This window comes from Sitodiplosis mosellana, unplaced genomic scaffold (genome assembly GCF_009176505.1).
Source record: "Sitodiplosis mosellana isolate CC-2019 unplaced genomic scaffold, AAFC_SMos_1.0 Smas_scaffold_47, whole genome shotgun sequence".
NCBI lineage: Eukaryota > Metazoa > Arthropoda > Insecta > Diptera > Cecidomyiidae > Sitodiplosis > Sitodiplosis mosellana.
Window position 1 is genome coordinate 166736 of NW_022595289.1, and position 18493 is coordinate 185228.

At 35.3% G+C, this 18493-nt stretch overlaps 8 protein-coding genes across 9 annotated transcripts; 4 read left to right on the forward strand and 4 right to left on the reverse strand.

Moving 5' to 3' along the window:
• The first annotated feature begins 190 nt into the window (after window positions 1-190).
• On the forward strand, window positions 191-2927 carry LOC129570102 (probable isocitrate dehydrogenase [NAD] subunit alpha, mitochondrial). The gene is made up of 6 exons (XM_055449530.1): window positions 191-331; window positions 865-1024; window positions 1091-1122; window positions 1561-2091; window positions 2175-2288; window positions 2377-2927. Exons 1-6 carry the CDS (start codon window positions 305-307, stop codon window positions 2599-2601), a joined length of 1089 nt encoding a protein of 362 aa, XP_055305505.1. The 5' UTR covers window positions 191-304; the 3' UTR covers window positions 2602-2927.
• Window positions 2928-3055: 128 nt separating this feature from the next.
• LOC129570095 (WD repeat-containing protein 3) lies at window positions 3056-6277 on the reverse strand. Of its 2 annotated transcripts, none has more exons than XM_055449518.1 (3): window positions 6026-6277; window positions 5591-5954; window positions 3056-5516 (listed from the first exon to the last, which is right to left on the reverse strand). In XM_055449518.1, exons 2-3 carry the CDS (start codon window positions 5946-5948, stop codon window positions 3100-3102), a joined length of 2775 nt encoding a protein of 924 aa, XP_055305493.1. In that variant the 5' UTR covers window positions 5949-5954; window positions 6026-6277; the 3' UTR covers window positions 3056-3099. The 2 variants fall into 2 exon arrangements, with proteins under 2 accessions (XP_055305493.1, XP_055305494.1); XM_055449519.1 differs by having other exon boundaries at window positions 6022-6277.
• An 81-nt stretch (window positions 6278-6358) lies between these two features.
• On the reverse strand, window positions 6359-7625 carry LOC129570109 (ubiquitin-conjugating enzyme E2 L3). Its single transcript, XM_055449537.1, has 4 exons — window positions 7485-7625; window positions 7146-7241; window positions 6806-6992; window positions 6359-6745 (listed from the first exon to the last, which is right to left on the reverse strand). Exons 1-4 carry the CDS (start codon window positions 7509-7511, stop codon window positions 6588-6590), a joined length of 468 nt encoding a protein of 155 aa, XP_055305512.1. The 5' UTR covers window positions 7512-7625; the 3' UTR covers window positions 6359-6587.
• Window positions 7626-8022: 397 nt separating this feature from the next.
• LOC129570105 (uncharacterized) lies at window positions 8023-9111 on the forward strand. The gene is made up of 4 exons (XM_055449532.1): window positions 8023-8164; window positions 8234-8342; window positions 8404-8787; window positions 8850-9111. The coding sequence occupies exons 1-4, from the start codon at window positions 8071-8073 to the stop codon at window positions 9109-9111; spliced, it is 849 nt and encodes a 282-aa protein (XP_055305507.1). The 5' UTR covers window positions 8023-8070.
• Window positions 9112-9141: 30 nt separating this feature from the next.
• On the reverse strand, window positions 9142-11733 carry LOC129570107 (uncharacterized). Its single transcript, XM_055449535.1, has 2 exons — window positions 11647-11733; window positions 9142-9947 (listed from the first exon to the last, which is right to left on the reverse strand). Exon 2 carries the CDS (start codon window positions 9924-9926, stop codon window positions 9189-9191), a length of 738 nt encoding a protein of 245 aa, XP_055305510.1. The 5' UTR covers window positions 9927-9947; window positions 11647-11733; the 3' UTR covers window positions 9142-9188.
• LOC129570098 (3-oxoacyl-[acyl-carrier-protein] synthase, mitochondrial) lies at window positions 9992-11577 on the reverse strand. The gene is made up of 3 exons (XM_055449523.1): window positions 11221-11577; window positions 10688-11128; window positions 9992-10625 (listed from the first exon to the last, which is right to left on the reverse strand). The coding sequence occupies exons 1-3, from the start codon at window positions 11564-11566 to the stop codon at window positions 10030-10032; spliced, it is 1383 nt and encodes a 460-aa protein (XP_055305498.1). The 5' UTR covers window positions 11567-11577; the 3' UTR covers window positions 9992-10029.
• LOC129570096 (protein suppressor of white apricot) lies at window positions 11718-15700 on the forward strand. Its single transcript, XM_055449520.1, has 9 exons — window positions 11718-12213; window positions 13092-13264; window positions 13327-13502; window positions 13579-13869; window positions 13953-14538; window positions 14601-14873; window positions 14943-15071; window positions 15141-15405; window positions 15470-15700. Exons 1-9 carry the CDS (start codon window positions 12074-12076, stop codon window positions 15627-15629), a joined length of 2193 nt encoding a protein of 730 aa, XP_055305495.1. The 5' UTR covers window positions 11718-12073; the 3' UTR covers window positions 15630-15700.
• A 419-nt stretch (window positions 15701-16119) lies between these two features.
• Window positions 16120-18399, forward strand: LOC129570104 (inositol oxygenase). Its single transcript, XM_055449531.1, has 10 exons — window positions 16120-16268; window positions 16358-16547; window positions 16872-16914; window positions 16989-17017; window positions 17126-17163; window positions 17273-17294; window positions 17356-17433; window positions 17506-17797; window positions 17888-17962; window positions 18041-18399. The coding sequence occupies exons 1-10, from the start codon at window positions 16251-16253 to the stop codon at window positions 18147-18149; spliced, it is 894 nt and encodes a 297-aa protein (XP_055305506.1). The 5' UTR covers window positions 16120-16250; the 3' UTR covers window positions 18150-18399.
• The last annotated feature ends 94 nt before the right edge of the window (window positions 18400-18493 follow it).

The following is an 18493-nucleotide window of genomic DNA, read 5'->3' on the forward strand; positions in this document are numbered from 1 at the left end:
ATGATTTTCCCAATATTCCAAAATACCGGAAAATATATTGGAATACCAAATTGAAAAAAGAAATCGAAGAAAAATTGATTGTGCAATAAAATATTAACTTCCTAATAGATTTATATTAGCGATTTAAATAACTGTGGAAATATATCATTTCATAACGCCCAATTATTTTATAGATTACTGACTGACATTGGATAACTCAGTGACATATATATACTGTGAGCTTGTAAGCAATCGGTTCAGTGTGGAATATAGATAAATCAACTAGAATCGCACCAGAACTAGCACGGTACAATTTACCATCACGATGGCTTTTCGATTGATTCGCAAAATTGTAAGAAATTTATTTAGTAAACCTGTAAGAATCCTTTAATTTTGTAAAATTAAAAACATTCGTGGTTTTCGGATTGAATCATCAATATCGAGATTTCTATTTAGAACCAATGTGAACGTATTGTGCTCTAATACTACATGAGTTTTCGTAGAAAAATTATATGTATCGTTTTACTCATATGATCTCGTAGGATATTTGATTCAGTACAATTACGTAACTATTACGTAGTGATTTTTGTTAATCTCCAATATATTCTAAATATTGTATTTAATATTGTATTTTAACAATATTATTATTATATAAATTAATTGTTTCATGTGACTTTTAAATCAAAACAATAGTTATAACGTGTTCAAGGCTATCAAATTCATTAAAGGGTTTATTAAGGAAGATAAAACTTCACATAACCTCATTACAATGATAGAATTCCTATGCATTAATTTTAAATTAAAAAGAAGAAAAGAAAAGAAAATAGAACAGAAATATAAATTTTAATTGATTGAACATTTGACTTTCCCTAATTTTCAAAATAGACAAATGTCGCACCAAAAAGTGCATCAATTGTTGCATCAACTTCGTCACGTAACTTTTCTTCAGAAGTGAAAAAAGTTACCCTGATCCCCGGCGATGGCATCGGTCCTGAAATTTCAGCCGCTGTGCAACAAATTTTTCAGGCTGCGAATGTTCCCATCGGTAAACCAGTTATTGAATGTTCTTAGAAAAAAATACTAAGCATTAATTTATTTCATTTTTAAATAGAATGGGAATCCGTAGATGTTACACCAGTCCGTGTAAGTTTAGTTTTTATATGTTGTTGCTTACAGGTGCAGTTGAATCCAGTTTATTTTTTAATAACACAATGCAAGATTTTGATAAATTAAATTTTTTTTAAAGTTGAGTGTAACTTGATTTTGGTATTATGGGATGGAAGTACTACTAAAGCTGATTGGTGCCCCCACTGAAATTTTCTAATATCATCAGTTTTTAGTCATTAACTACTAAACATGCAACTCACTGTCTTTAGCGGAATTGTAGCCAACGGTCCAATATACCAATTTTATAATGGTGGTAACCAAGGTCGGCCGAGCTACTGACCAATAACTGCCAATTTTGCAAAATCCACTGAGGGTTTTACTCAGCCACAGTAGAACTTGCACCCCATTCGAAAGAACATCAGCTGTTTGCTAGCGTATTTCCAAAAGTTATTCTAATTGAGATTTCTTGTATAGCATCCAGATGGTAAATTTGGCATTCCCCAAGCCGCTGTTGATTCTGTGAATCGAAACAAGGTTGGGTTGAAAGGGCCACTTATGACTCCCATTGGAAAAGGTCACAGATCATTGAATTTGCAATTGCGAAAAGAATTCAACTTGTATGCTAACGTTCGGCCATGCCGATCGCTAGAAGGCTATAAAACGCTTTATGATGACGTCGATGTTGTAACTATTCGAGAAAATACTGAGGGTGAATATTCTGGTATTGAACACGAAATCGTCGATGGAGTTGTCCAAAGTATCAAACTGATCACAGAAGATGCATCAATGCGGGTGGCCGATTATGCTTTCCAGTATGCCAAGGATAATAATCGTTCAAAAGTAACGGCCGTACATAAAGCAAATATTATGCGTATGTCAGATGGTCTTTTTTTACGTTGTTGTCGTCGTGTCGCTGCTAAATATCCTGAAGTTAAATTTGAAGAGAAATATTTGGACACAGTTTGCTTAAACATGGTACAAGATCCAAGCCAATACGATGTTTTGGTGAGTAGAAGTTGTGAAACTGTTTTTACATTATACTATACATACTAAATTATTGCTATAATTTATGAAATTGTGTGACGCAGGTTATGCCAAACTTGTATGGTGATATTCTTTCGGACATGTGTGCTGGTTTAGTGGGTGGTCTTGGACTAACACCTTCCGGAAACATGGGTCTAAATGGCGCATTGTTCGAATCGGTGAGTTTTTTTTTGTATATATTTTATAAATTGGTCGTTTGATGCAATAAATATTCAAGTCCTGATCACATTTTTGTATTAATAATAGGTTCACGGAACAGCTCCAGATATTGCTGGTAAAGATTTGGCTAATCCAACTGCCCTTTTGCTGTCAGCCGTGATGATGTTACGACACATGAAGTTCAATTCTCACGCTGATAAAATTCAAGAGGCCTGTTTTGCTGTCATCAAAGAAGGCAAATATCTAACCGGTGATTTGGGTGGCAAGGCTAAATGCTCTGAATACACGAAGGAAATCTGCTCACGATTGTAAATTATAACAACAAATGACAAGCATAAAACTTATTCGAGCTATTTTCGGTTACCAAAACACTGACAATATTCTATTTAGATGCCGAAGAATTACTTCATAAGTTTCATTGAAATTTTTCTCTTGATAGTAATTCAATTTTTGCGTTGACCAACAAAATTCATTACAAACATTTAATAAAAGAAATGAAGCCATTTATTTTTTTTGACACTGAAAATTAATAGAAAAAATGAATCAAATTTCTGGCTACTCTCTTCTAAATTTACAGATCACACCAAAACATGTAAAAAAAGGCTTAATAAAATTATTTATTCTTCATTTCACGGAAATATGTTTTTTTTTAAATTCACAAATGATTGGAGTGAATTACGTAGTGTAGGAAAAATTCAAAAAAATTGATTTAAAACAAACATCCAATAGTATTCCAATAAATAAATTTTACTACTCATTTCAAATATTGGTTTCAAATGTTTTTATTCTTTTAATGTTACAGAAAAAAATTTAAGATACCATTTGAATGCTAATTTTCTTTTTCATTTGACGGGATTTCATTTTTTGGTCTCGTTTCTTTTTAGCTTTCAATGCATCATAGAAGAGTTCTGCTCCATTTTCCAAATCATCTTGCTCAATATCGTGCTGTATCATTTTTAGTGCAAATAAGTTCTTTCCCATAATATCACGTTCTAAATCAATATTCTCCTCCAAATCAATAACCATTTGTTGTATAAATGGAAGGAGTGTTTGATTCCCAATGATTGGTTTCCGGTGTATGCGAAACAGAAATGTAATTACTTTGCACAATAACTCTGTTTGATCTGTACGGTTCCGAATGATTTCCGGTAGCGATTTGAGTAGCTCACAGACGGAAGTAAAAGGCAACAATAAAAGTGATTCCTCTAGATCGCTTGATTTGATTCGAGAAAGAACCGCAATGATCAAATCTACTGGTGTTTGAGCGTTGTGTGCTCGCATAAGTAATGGGATTGGTTCTCCTTTGTCAGCTTGTTTAAAATTAACCAATATTTCTAATGCATCCATTATTAGTTCAACAGCTTGTTCGGCTGCGACAGTCTTGCGCGATGGTAGGTTCAATGGAGTGATCATGCCTGGCATTATTGGATCATCAGTGCCCGTAGCTAACTTCTGTTGTTCAATTTCTTCACGTTCCGTTTCTTGCATGTCTTCCAAGACGATTGGCTCATCGCTGCGTTCAAACAATCGAATAGTTCTGTCGGAGCCACTTGACACAATATAATGACCAGTATTGCTAACATCCAAACAATACGCTTGCCCCAAATGTGATGGAACACTTTGAATTTGTACGAAGGAATCAGCGTCCCATTGCTTGATTTTTCCATCTTTGCCACAAGACCAAAACATATGAGTTTTTGGTACGAATTTAACACACATCACAGAGTCATCGTGTGCAAATAAAGATTTGTGACAGTCACCAAAATCCATACCCCATATTTTAATGTTGCGGTCTGCTGAACCAGTCACAATCAACGAAGAATCGTCTGAAATGTCCAACGACAGTACAGATAGTTTATGTCCGTATAATGCTAAATAAAACTTCAGTGTGTCCATAAAGAACAGTTTCACGGTTGAGTCCAGCAAACCAACTGCAAAAAATTTTCCATTCTTAGACACGCCAACACACTGCACCGTTTCTTCCAGCTTCAAAGTATTTTTGTGTAGAAGCGATAATACTTTTCGGCTTGTTAAATTCAAATCCTCGTCACTTTTCGGCTGAACATAATCAATAAGTTCAAATGACCAAAATTTAACGGTTGCATCACCTCCAGCGGTTACGATACCCGATCCATTTGCTAATAATGCCATTGACCACAATTCTCTCTGATGTGCCGGAATTTCTTCTAAAACTTCTCCGCTTACAATGTCGGCTATAACCAAAACCCCATCCATTCTGCCGATGAGCACGTGACGATCGCCGGGAGCAAAACAGCAACACAGTGCGTAGCCGGTGTCTGAAATGGTTTGTACGGATCGCATTGATTCACGATTCCAAAGTTTTAATGAGTCTCCATCAGCAGAGCATACAGCAAGGGCGTCTGAGCTGAAGCATATTGTGCGTACTTCCGACGAATGGCCCTGCGAGTGAAGTGACCGAAGTAATTCTGGTTCGGATTTTTTCTCTTTCAAATTCAAAGCGAAGACTCGAATCGAATTGTTAAAAAATGTTCCAACTATGCGAAGACTATCTCCACCTCCAATCAACACATCAATCGATTTTAATTTTGATTTTATGTTTACAGGCGGCAATCTTCTGATTTCATCAGTCAAGGATACGTTGCTCACGTCAATATCGTCGGTGGAATTTTTCTTGAGCCGCTTTTTACACCTTTGTTCAGCCTCTTCCTTTGAATGGAATGAAAATGTTTCAATGATTTTGCTTTTTGTGCCGTGGAAAACCAAAACTCGGCCGCTCGGATCAGATACTAAATTGCATATTCTTCCTCGTGTATCAGCTCGTTTTATTGAACCGACCAAATTGCACCGAAGTGGCAAATGAATTTGTTCTTCTGCAATAGATCCATCGACAGCTGTCTCTCCAACTTGTTGTGTGTCTTGTGTGTTGGGAATCAATCGATATACATTTATGTTTGAATCGTCACAACCAGTCACTAAGAAATCGCCACCACGGAGCAGTGCAATTGCCCACACTTCAGTTGTGTAGTCGACAATTGTACGAAAACAACACTGTGTCGTGATATTCCATATTTTCACCTGTTTATCCGTCGATGAGGATATAACAATGTTGTTGTCCATAGTATTTTCATAAAAACAAGTATCAGTGATAGCTCCTGAATGGCCAGTTAGACGACATTTTCCGGTTGCTGTTACTATGTCAATGATCACGATGTCAGTATCTTGACCACCTGATGCCAATCTTAATCCTGAAAAAAGTAATTAAATTGTAATTGGTGCAAGTAGTGAATGTGCTCGTGTGTGAAAAAAAAAATGTTCCCACCTGCTGAATCATAACGTAAAATATTGACACCGCTTCGATGAAGTGAAAATTGAGGTTCATCTTCAAAAGTGGATTGCAAATTAAATATACGGACCACACCATCCGCGAAGCCAACTGCCAAATGTAAGCGATCGGGCGATGGACATAATGTGGTTACTTCCTCTTTGCCACGCACGAATTCAAGTACTTTTTCTCCTAAGCGTAAATCCCATACAAACACTTTTTCAGCCGCGCCAACAGCCACATAACGACCATCCGTTTTATTGTACGTTATAAAAGAAACATTAACATTTCCACTGGCAATTATGTTGAAATTTCCAACAGAATGATATGCAAGATATTGTTTCGTTAATCCCATGTCCGTCTTGAATTTTTTTAAATTACTTGATTAAATTATTATATTATTCGAGAATATTCAATTAAGTTCATACCCACCTATTTCCAAGTTCGTATATAAAATGAGAAAATTCTTTTATTTGTGGAAATTATAAGTTTTTTATTTCACAGAATTGTTCAGTTTTCCATAATGTTGCAGCACGTGTTTGTTGTAACTATAAAACAAATCAAATGTCAAAAACACACATTTAGCTGTGCGCCAAACGTCAGTTTCAAACACTTTGACCATTCCAGTCTTTATGACGTTTCATCATATAACATCGGGCAAGGAGAATAATTTTTTTAAACTGAAAAACATTTCTTACCTCGTATAAGAAGATTATACTTAGATAATTCTTAGATAATTTAAGAAACATAATGACTCTTTCTGAATTCAATTAAATAGCTATGAAAGCCTTATTTTTTATTTTTACATTATTTCGAATTGAAGAGCCTTTTTATAATAATGTTCGGCAAAGACAAATGTTATTGTTTTCATCGTGATTTCACTTGTTCGTTGTTATTGTTGGTTGTGGGTTGTGGTTGTTGTTGTTGTGGTGGTGGTGGTTTAGCGTTAGGTTCTTGCTTTTTTCATCAGATAACTGGTAATATTCGATTTGATCTAATACTCGCTGGGTCGCTTTTCACCATATTTACGCGTGTATTCTTCAGCGTTTTTCATGAATCGACGGTTATCCTTCAAAAATTCTTCTGCCAGATCACCACGCAACGGATGTTCAGGCTCCGGATCATTCACCAATGCAATTAACGCTTGAATAACTATATCAAAAGCACAATGGGATCAGATTTGATTTAGAAAGAGAATGTAATTGGTCATACCTTGATCTGTTTTTGTGGCAGGCTTCCAGTTTTCTGTGCTGATAATTGGTAAACATACTTGACCCTTTTCATCTATATTAGGGTGGTAGATTTTGGTTTTGAAGCAAATTTTCGGCGGTTTGAACGGGTATTCGGCAGGAAAGTTGATTTCAATGCGAAATGCTCCCTTCGAATATGGTGGATTTTCCTTTTGAAAAAAATGAAGTACAGATTTTTTCCAATGGTTTTATATTCATGAAAAATATTTCACACTGTAACAATCACAATTCCAACCCCCATGTTTGTTCAAATGATGCAGCTTTTGCCATCTTGTAGATGTGATTATCGATGGGAAACTTACCGGAATTATGAGCCCAGTCCATGACAAAATATTTGATTCATCTACTTGAATGTCCCGAAAAGACTTTAAATTCGATGATTTCAAATCACCCAATTCCTGTTGATATGAATATAAAAATGTGTGATTTTCCACGACAAAAACTAATTTTACAACAAATATTTGATGCACATGACTATGAACGAAATCTCTTGATTGTATTTATTTATTCAAATTTAGTAAAGTCATCCCTCGAAAAATAACTAATGTGCATATTCACACATTGGCAATTCATAAAACAAATTGTTGCACATGAATACCACAATTCGTACACCTTACTTCATTATATTGAAATATACTAACCTTCTGTAGACGTTTACTGGCTGCCATTGTCTATATATTAATTCCAAACGAATTCTTTATATTTTTTTGTATTGAAAAACAATGAAAACTTGATAGGAGCAAATCAATTTCAGAAAACTCAACACTTGCTTCGGATGAATTCACTGGCTTTAATTTTGCATGTAGTTTGCTGCTATGAATATTAAAAGTGTGCCGCCATATTAAACGAAGAAATTGAGAAATATGTGTGTAAGTGAAACGGAATCATCTGATTTGCATTGCTCAGTACAAGAGCTTTCGAGAAATAGCAAAACGTATGCTATATTTAAGCCTGTGTGTTAGTGTTTAGTGGATTTGTTCTTTATAAAATACTTTCTGGCAAATGTCAACTCAAAATGTGAGTGTATGTAATTATTTTTGACGTTTGAATGTGCGGCGAAATCTGCGAAGATACTAAAAGGCACAACATGGAATTGTTTTGATTTGGCCCCATGAATTTTCATATCACTATGAATATATATTCTGAAAAGTTAAATAAAATAATCCAATAATACTGCGTAAGTTAAACTTTTTGTATTTTTGAGTGCACCCAAAAGCCGGCGAAAAAATGTGGAGAGCGATAAAGTGTACGCTACGGCAAGCATATAACAATTTCCATTACTCGCGTTTGATGAGTACGAAACCCACGAATTTACAAAAAAGTAAGCACCCTTTTTTACCCTTTAATGTAAATAGATAACACTAAAATATTTGATTATACCACATTTTAGACGTGAATATTGCGCGAATGGTCGGAACTATTTCTAGTGATGTGTTCAGTTCCGAAGTTAGCAAAACCCGACTATTTTTCTTGAGAACCTTCAATCAAGATCATTTTTAGTAGGTTATATATTTGTTGAGTGTCATTTTTAACTGAATACTGACAACATTTTCAATCAAGTGATACACATAAAATAGTAGTTCCGGCATATGTGATGGAAAAATTGCCTGGTATACCCAAAACGGGCCAGAAACTCATCGTCACGGGAAAACTACGAACCGGCTATTTCACTCAGAATGGTGGAAAACGGGGGACATACATGCAGATTATGGCTAAACAAATTTACCTATGTGACAATGGCGACGCAAAAGAAGCAAAACAAACGGAAGCATATGAAGATTCAAATGTTATTTTCGAGAATAACAAATTGAGCAGGACACATGGTGCGGCAAATTTCGATATCAAAGATCAAAATCACGTTGAAATCATGGCACAAATATGTTTTGATATAATAAATGAGGATTCATATAGCTATTTCAACTTGGCTCTTCACTACCTATCGAAGTAAATTTGGAGGTTTCCTTTTATTTGAATATGAAGACAACAATAAATATTTATTTTTATAGAAATTCCGATGGACTGGAAGAAGAGCAAACTGACTTTATAACAGTTTTTGCATACAATGAATCGCTCCGGAACATAGTTAGGACCCAATTGAAACGATTAGATCGTGTTCGAGTCGAAGGAACTTTAAAATATAAAGCGTGTATTGATAGCGCGGGGAAAAAGCAATACAAATGCTATATCGAGGCTAACAAAATTGCAAAACTGATAACACTACGACCAATGATTCGAGACGCAGTCAATGTGAAAGCACAAAACACTTAAACCTGAATAATTGCCTAGCGATTGAAATGCTTTTATTTTATATGAAAGTGTTAATAAAATAGGAAGATTTATTAAAATCATTGTTTTTTCTTAGCCATCATTGCCTTTCTCAAAAATTCATAATTTGCAACGAAAGTTTTCTTTGAATTGGTTCTCTTCCCGATGTTTTTCGATTTCTTTGTTATTTTGTGCTCTTTCTCGTTACTCTGATTCATTTTTTGCTTAAATATCGTATCAAGGGCGGGTAAGTCATCATTCAACAAAGGGATCGAAAATACGTTCTTGTTTTTCATTATTCCTTCATTCGATGACTTCACTGCCGCTGGTGTAAGCAGCGAAAGAAACTCGGAATTTGGTGCAGACAATGTTTGATCGAAGAGATGACCATCATTTCGTTTTGATTTTTGTTTCTTCTGTTTATGCTCCATTCTCGCTTTGTGCGTGACATCCAGCTTTTCCATTAGCTTTTGATGCTTGAGTGCGATTTTCTCTTTTTTAGTTTGATGTTTTCCCGTTGGTGCTTGAGTAAAATCCACTTTATTACATTTCACTTTTTGCTCTGTCGAGTTTACATCAACAATTGACTGTACGGTCTTTTCAACGTTCAATTTTGGTTCAATTAGTGGTGGTACGAATTCCTCAAACTTATTGATATTATCGAGTTGAATATTTATGCCGGAAAATATGTTTTCGACTGTGTCCAGCTGAGCTTTAATCGGTTTGTATGTCAAAGTTTTCTTCTGGTCGATGACTGTGTCAGCCTTTTTCTCAGCACCAATGTGGAATTTTTGTCGTTCACGTTTTATTTTGCCCATTTTGTTCTTATTTTTTCTCCCCTGGAAAATAGAATAAGATGAATAAAGATTAAACGACGTTATTCTTTATTTGAACATTTTTATTCTAAGTCGAACAATAACTCTAATTATTATCTAATATATCTGAAAATGAGGATATGCACAGACATGCATTCGTACCACCAAACCCGAATGCATTCTTCAATGCGATTCGCGGTTGGTTTACATCGCTGTGCTTCCAATCCATTGGCTTATCGCGGACAAAGTTAATAAATTGAGAATTGTTTGGGATATTATCGAGATTTAGAGTTGGTGGGATTTTGGCTTCTTTACATGCGAGTACAGTGAAAATTGTTTCGAGATTGCCAGCCGCCCCAAGTAAGTGACCATGATGGCCTTTCGTTGACGAAACATGAATATTTTTCGCATTTCCTTGGAATAGTTGTTGAATTGCATTCATCTCAATTGCATCTCCAATTGGAGTACTCGTTGCATGTGCATTTACATAGTCAACTACATTTGCAGAAATTTGAGCATCTCTTAGAGCATTTTTCATCGCCAAAAGAGCACCTCTGCCCTCGGGGTGTGGCGATGTTATATGAGATGCATCAGCAGACAAACCATATCCGAGGATTTCTGCAAAAATGGTAGCATTTCGTCGTTTTGCGTGCTCTAGTTCTTCTAATACGAGAATTCCAGCACCTTCACCCATTACAAAGCCTTGAAAAGTGAGAATATGACATCAAATCTTTATTTTGACCGGGCAAATCTAAAGGCAATACCGTTCCGATCACGATCAAATGGTCTAGACGCTTTCAGGGGTTTGTCATTATAGTTCGATGCCAATGCTCGTATTCGACAGAATCCAGCAATGGATAATGGTGTGATATTTGACTCCGTACCGCCACAAACCATAACATCAGCGTCTGAATTGCGAATGAATCGCATTGAATCTCCAATAGCATGAGCACCGGTAGCACAGGCAGTGGATACGGAATGATTTGGCCCTTGAAACCCGTATTTTATGCTGATTTGTCCGGCAGCCATATTCGCTAGTATTTTGGGAACAAAATGAGGACTAACACGACTATATCCTTTGTTCTGTAATGCTTCAAATGTTTCACAAACACTGCTCAAATCTACCATTCCCATTCCCACAGCCACGCCAGTTCGGTCAAGATCAGTTTTTGGCTCCCACTTAGCCATATTCAATGCTTGCTTTGCTGAAATTGAACACAGAATGTATTGCAAAGAAATTTCATTCAAGATTTTCTTGATATCGTTATTTAAACCACAACGTGCAATCGATGCATACCTGCGATTAATGCTAGTTGCGTTGCTGGTGCAATTGCTCGGAGTTCGGTTTTGGAGAAGTGTTCGTGTAATTTTAGATCTTCTTCGTCGATTTTTGCAGCTATTTTGCAAGGCAATGAATCATATTCTCGATCATGGAGTTTTTTTACTCCACAAAATCCATTTAATATATTTCTCCAAGCCGATTTTACAGTACATCCTACGGGTGAAACGAGACCGACCCCTGTAACCACAACACGACGTCGTTGTGTGTTTGCATGTGAAATTGTAGTGCATTCACGAATGCTTTGCAGTTGCAAATATTTAAAAGTTGTCCTCGTTGTTTTATAGATCAATGTATATAACATTTTTTCAATATTTGGTTTTTGAAGCTCACGACCATGTGAATAAATGTTGTTATAAAATAAAAATTTAAATTATTATTTACCTATCGCACGTCCACTATCGTCAAATTTTGTTCCAATACAAAACAATGTGATTTCAATTTGTGAACAGTGCCTAACCTCAATGTTTCTCGCCTGAAAAGTTACAAATTCGCCGTGACAATCTTGACAGCACATTCACTATGGCGCACAGTCTGTCAAGTCAAAGAAATTTCATTCAGTAGCGTTCTAGTAATTTTTATGTTTCGACTTTTCGTAATTTCATAAATATAAATAAGAAAAATATTATATATCGAGCCACTTTTGGATGGAGGCAAAGCCAAAATATAGAAACTGTATGTGCGTGTGCAATTAATGAATTTTGAGGCAACGATGTTGAAAGCGAAATAAACACTGATGGACAGAAGTAGAAACGAATATTATTGATGGTGTATTCACGGAACACCGAATTGGCAGGAAAATACTCGCACTATGGCCGCGAAAAATATTGATGACCTCCTAATCTTCGGATATGCTTGTAAAATATTTCGGGACGATGAGAAAGCAATCAAATACGATCAAGGAAGACACTTAATACCGTGGATGGGCGATAACACCCTCAAAATCGACAGGTTAATAATTTTTTAATCCAATTTGACAAAAAATTCTCTTAATTTAAATATGTTGATCATGAACAATTCTGCGAATATCCGAAAAACATACATCATACATTTGCTTCGACCCAATGGCAAAATAAACTGAATGACCACAACGAACAAAGAAAATAAGTAAATGGAACATATGAATGAACATAAAAGAAGCATATATATGTATATATATATATATATATATATATATGCACAGCTTTGAGCATGATGGACAGTATCGAAAGCCAACACAACACGATTACGAAAGAACAATGGATGAATGAACTGAATCCAAATGTGTTATTGTGACTTAGTGAACCAATTAAATAGATCTTCTTTCTAGCGCGCAATTACATAGCATACAGATATATTTCATATCCAAATCAACAGATTTACCGTGATCATCAGGCTGGATTGGTATGTATAGAATGAACCAGAATAAAAAATGATACAGTGAAATGGAAAAAAATCTATATATATATATATCTCTCTCACAATCTTTCCTCGAGAGAGTGAGAGACAAGAGAGACAAAGAGTAATGAATGAGTAAATTACTTGCGAATCAAGCTGAGCTCAATAAAAGTTCGAATATAGATAGTACGAGGAGAGGTAACATTTCCAGACACAAACAAATACCGATAAAAAATTATTCTTTTTATTAGTTCTATTTGCGATTAATCTTTTTATTCTGTTTTATTTTCAAATTGTCCGATAACCTTACACTGGGAAAATCAGAGATTATTTTTTTCAGATTAAAATGACATAATTAAAACAAAGCTAATATTTTTGTTATTTCTTTCCCATTTTTTTTCAATCACCTGTATGAACAAAAACCATTGCTGCTGGATCATAAAAAACATCAGATACGATGTGCGAGCTGCGTTGACGGATATAAATCAATATGAAGCACCGCCTGGTGGCTATGACAACCGCTTGGACTATCTCAGTCCCGCTGAGCAACGTGCAGAACAGCTATGTGAAGAAGAACGATATTATAGTTTACACAACAACGACTTTGAGGAAGAATTATACAAAGGTTCGAGACATTATTATAGTTAGAGATTGGAAACAAATCATAAATTTCTATTCAATCAACAGAAGAGAAAGAAAAAAGGCAAAATGTAGCGTACGGCCAAGTCGGCCTTAACTACGATCAATTGTCTACGGCTACGGCTGAGGAATCAACAAAAGCAGAAAATCAGAATAAAGACGAACAACCTGATGAAGTTTATGTGCCACATCCACGATTTTATATCCCACCCAACATCGATATTGTATGTTCACATTCAGTCAATCTTCAACCGATTTTTTCTTCACTGATTTTATTTCTTCTTCTTCTCCTGCACACAGCCTGAGACTATAAAAGTGCAAGCAATAATTGAGAAAACTGCAAAGTTTATATCTGAACAAGGTCCCCAAATGGAAATTCTTATTAAAGCCAAACAAGCCAATAATCCACTGTTTGATTTCTTAAACCAAAGTGGCCGCTTAAACGCATTCTATAAGCACACTCTTCAGGCTATGAAAGATGGAAATTATCCAACGGAAATTGATCGAACGGAAAACAACCTTCCATCGAGTGATACTGACGCAACAACAGGATCATTGTACCAAAATTATTATTCAGCCAATCAAACAATGGTGAGTGGAGCTATCTCACGATTTTAGAACTGTTCGGTTAACCTTTTTTATTTTATTTTTTTGCACTTTATCTTAATAAATAGATTCACATACCTGCTGTTAAATATAAACCATCGGCTGATTGTGCATACACACAATTGATAAGTAAAATAAAGGGTGTGCCTATAACAACGGCTGAACAAGCGATAACCTCAACACCAAAACGTCAAAACACCGGAACAATACCAAAAACAAATGTGGAAGTGAAGAAAATTTCAAGTGGCCTTATGTTAGCGCAGTATTATAATTCTGACAGCGAAGAGGACGGATATAATGGAGACAGCAATGCATGCGAAACAGATGTCAAAGGCTGCTATCACAACGAGCAGTCAAGTAAGGAATTGCAGAAGAACTTATCAACAATACCATCAATAGGTGACGAAAGCTCAATACCACCCGGAGTTACGCTACCACCGTCTGAACTTCGCGTTATTATCGATAAAACGGCGTCCTATGTTTTGAAAAATGGAAAAGATTTCGAAGATATTCTACGTGCAAAGAACGAACAGCGATTCTCTTTTCTTCAATACAAAGATCCTTACCACAAATACTATACTTTCAAAGTGACGGGAGCCGTGTCTGTTCATTCCAATCCAGTTCAAGATAAACAAGAGCACATCAAATCTGTTGGTAAGCTTGAAGAATAAATTCTATTCAATTGGCAATATCATCTGATGTCTCTATGTTTTCAGCTCCGGTATCATTTTCAATAAAATCTAGAGAAGAATCCACTACAACTACCCTCAAACCTACTATAAATTTGGAACATAGCAGTGATGAAGAGTCTGAGACCCAACCATCTCAAAGTAACTCCAATTCGTCGCCACATCTGCCAAATAAAAACATACAACATGGAGACGATTGTGTTCACTACTCAACGGTCGATGTTGAGCAATCTGATTCATTTTTACGAGACACAATGCTGGAGCAACAAAATCTCGACGAAAAAAAGCGAGCAAAAATGGGTAATAACAGTAAATCTATTCATATAGACATGGGACAAAATTGAAAATGTTTTTCTTTTAATTTTGAAGCTGAAGAAAAAGTTAAGGACCGACTAGCGTTGCTAGCAAGGGAGAAACTGCTCTCAAAAGAAAAACAGTTGCAATTAGAACGCAGAAGACGAGCCATGGCTTTTATCAATCAAATTACCGAAATTAATGGTTACGGTTCTTTTTGAATTTCGTATGAAATAACGTTTTATTCAAGTTTTTGTTTTAAAATCAACATAGGAGATGAAAATTCTGGTTCGAAAAACACGAAGAAAAATGATATTCCTCAATCAACGAACAGTGAAAAATCAACGACGGAAAATTTATCTGATCACAGTGATAGCGGCGACTCTGTAACATTCGTATCGGCATCAGCATCTACTTCGATTGGTGCAGCCGTTACACAAACTGCACAAAAACATCGTAGTACTAGGATCAATCGACACTCTAGTGGGAGCGATGATGTAATTGAGGTTGAACCGAAACATTCAAGGTCTAGGTCACGGTAAGTTTCCAATTTCTATAATGAGTTTGAATTTTTTTTCCAACGATGTGTTATTTCGGAACAGGTCAAAGTCATCTTCCTCCAGGCATCATCGCCATAAAGCTAAACGTGGAAAAAAGAAATTAAAGTATCGATCTCGATCTAGATCCCGATTAAGACGATATGGTAGGAGCGACAGTCATAACTACAAACGGAAGCATTCACGGAATCGTTCCGGCGATTAATTTAAGTAAAAGAACTTTATCATATCAGTGTCCAAGAAAAGAGAAATAAACAAATTTAATGAAATTATAAATATAACAATGTTTTCACCCACACAAAATCAGAGAATACAATTCCATATCTGCTAAATATTTTCCACTCGTGATTTTGCATTGAAAAAGTACATAAGAAATGTTGTTGGTATACGGGAGCAAAGTATCAAATTTCAGCGTGTTTTCAAAGAAACACATTTCCGCTTGTGAAGGGATATACTCCAGTACTCTGATAATGTTTGAGCGTTGGTGTGGTAAAAAGCAGCGATGAAAGCATTATGAGTATCGCATATGTATATGCTGTCTTGTCAACAGCGAACGTCGATGCAAATGAGATAGTGCAATCTTACGTTTAGAATAAACTTATTTTTTCATTTTATTGCTGGGTTTTTGCACTTTATTTTTTCCGTTTGATTAGGTTATCAATTCATGAACTCACGTGCGTATGCAGCTATGGTGCTTGTTGATAAGCGATAACGTAACGTAATGTAAACATAAGCCAAGCTTTTTTGAGAATTCACTCAGTATAAATAAGTCCAGCAATACGGACTATTCTGAATAAACTTCAATCACACGAATAAATTTGAAGAGATGAAATTCACTGAAAAGGTATGGTCCTCTTTTCTCCTACATTCTTTTCTTTTCAAAAACAGTCTTATAATACCACAATAACAATGTTATCGTTGGTCATTTTCTAGCAATCCGTTTCAATTTTGGACCCCTCCGATATTTACCGCCCTGACATCGATTTTTCGGCCGCCTCATTTGCGGACAAAGATGTAAAGGAATTTCGAGACTATACTCTAACCGAAAATGACCCTCTAAAGGAACGTGTTTTTCAAACATATAAGGCAATGCACACCCATCAAACCGTTGATTTTGTTAAAGGTACCGTTATTTTTATTTTATTCGACTGTGTGGAGAATCATGCAGATTGAAAAGGGTTAGAAATAATTTTACTTGGATTTAGAATCATTTCTGAAATGTAGACATCTTTAAAGCATCTATCAAGTTCCATTCCCATACAAAACTAAGCAAGTAGGTTATCTCTAAATAAGCGTAAGTTCCCTGAACAACACAGTTGTCAAAAGTTCGAGATTTCTTTTATGAATAAATGAGTGATATGAATAATCATCACTTTCGTTGAGGTTATCATATTGGTCAACTAGAATAAGACTGGTAGATCGTTCAATAACGTTGCAATTTTTTTAGGTCGCCATGACGTATGGCTTAAATTTAACCATTTTAAGGCGACGTAAGTTTGATTCAATAATGATAATAACCAACTTTCCATAACATATTTTTAAAATATATTTATTCGATTCGTAGCATAAGAGAAGCCTTAGAAAAACTTAATGAATTGGTAAGCTAAACGCACATACAGTTTCTATATTTTGGCTTTGCCTCTATCCAAAAGTGGTTCGATATATAATATTTTTTTTATTTATATTTATGAAATTACGAAAAATTGGTGGACGAGAGTGATCCTGACATCGATCTTCCGGTAACCTTTTTTAAAAAAGCAAGAAATTATTTATCCTTTTGCAAATAACCTTTTTATTTTATCCCGTTTTCTTTTTAAAACTTTGTGAAACTTACACTGGGAAAATTAGAATATCATCCACGCTTTTCAAGGTAGATGCAATTTGAAATTTTAGATCTTACAAGATACTAAATGTTGTAACGTTTTGTGTAGCTGCTGAAAGAGCACGAGCCGAATACCCCGAACTTGACTGGCTCCATTTCACTGCACTTATACATGACTTGGGCAAAGGTATTTATACCGACTGGATTTTTAATTTCCTGACTCTAATTTTTTAAATATTTTCTTAATACTTTCTCAAAGTAATGGCTTTCTATGGTGAACCACAGTTTGCAGTCGTTGGTGACACCTTTCCGGTGGGATGTGCATGGTCCGAAAATATTGTATACCGGAAGGAAACTTTTGGTGATAATCCAGACGGCCAAAACCCTGCCTTTAATACGAAACTGGGCATGTATAAAGAAATGTGTGGCATTGAGAATGTTGTTATGTCATGGGGACATGATGAATACCTTTATCGAGTCTTACAACATAACAAATCAACGTTGCCAATTGAGGCATTGCAAATAATTCGTTACCATTCATTCTACCCATGGTGAGTAAATCTTCATTATTCTACAAATTTTAATTGTTCCCATTTTTCCCATTCTGATTGAAAATTTATCATTTTTATTTCAAATCAAAGGCATACGGCAGGTGATTACAAGCATTTCGAAATCAAAAGTGATGAAAACATAAAGAAATGGGTCAATATTTTCAAGTATGTTAAGCTTATTAAATTTTATTCGTATCGCAAACTATACTTTTGTAAACTTATTGTTCTCCATTTTTTTCTCAGCCGTTATGACCTATACACAAAGTCATCAACAGTGCCGGATATTGATGAACTCTGGCCCTATTATCAATCGTTGATTGATAAATATTGTCCAGGCCAACTGGAATTTTAAATTTTTCAACTTGCAACTGGAGCAAGCTACGCAATTTTATTGTAAAAGATCATTTTAATAGTAAGGAAACTATTTTCCACTATCAATTGTCAACCGTTCGAATCAGTTTTTTTATGTTTTGTAAAGTTCAATGTGAATAACAAATCAATTTTTAAAAAAAAAAGTACATCTAAATGTCTATCGTTCGGTGTTGATTAACTGTTTTTTTTGCTGACGTATGAACATAAATAAAAACAACAAAATAAGAAAACATGTTTGTTTGCACAAATAGAAATGATTTGTACTTTTTAAGTTCAAATAGGTTATATGATCTGAATCAACATTATTTTACTGAAGTTTCTATA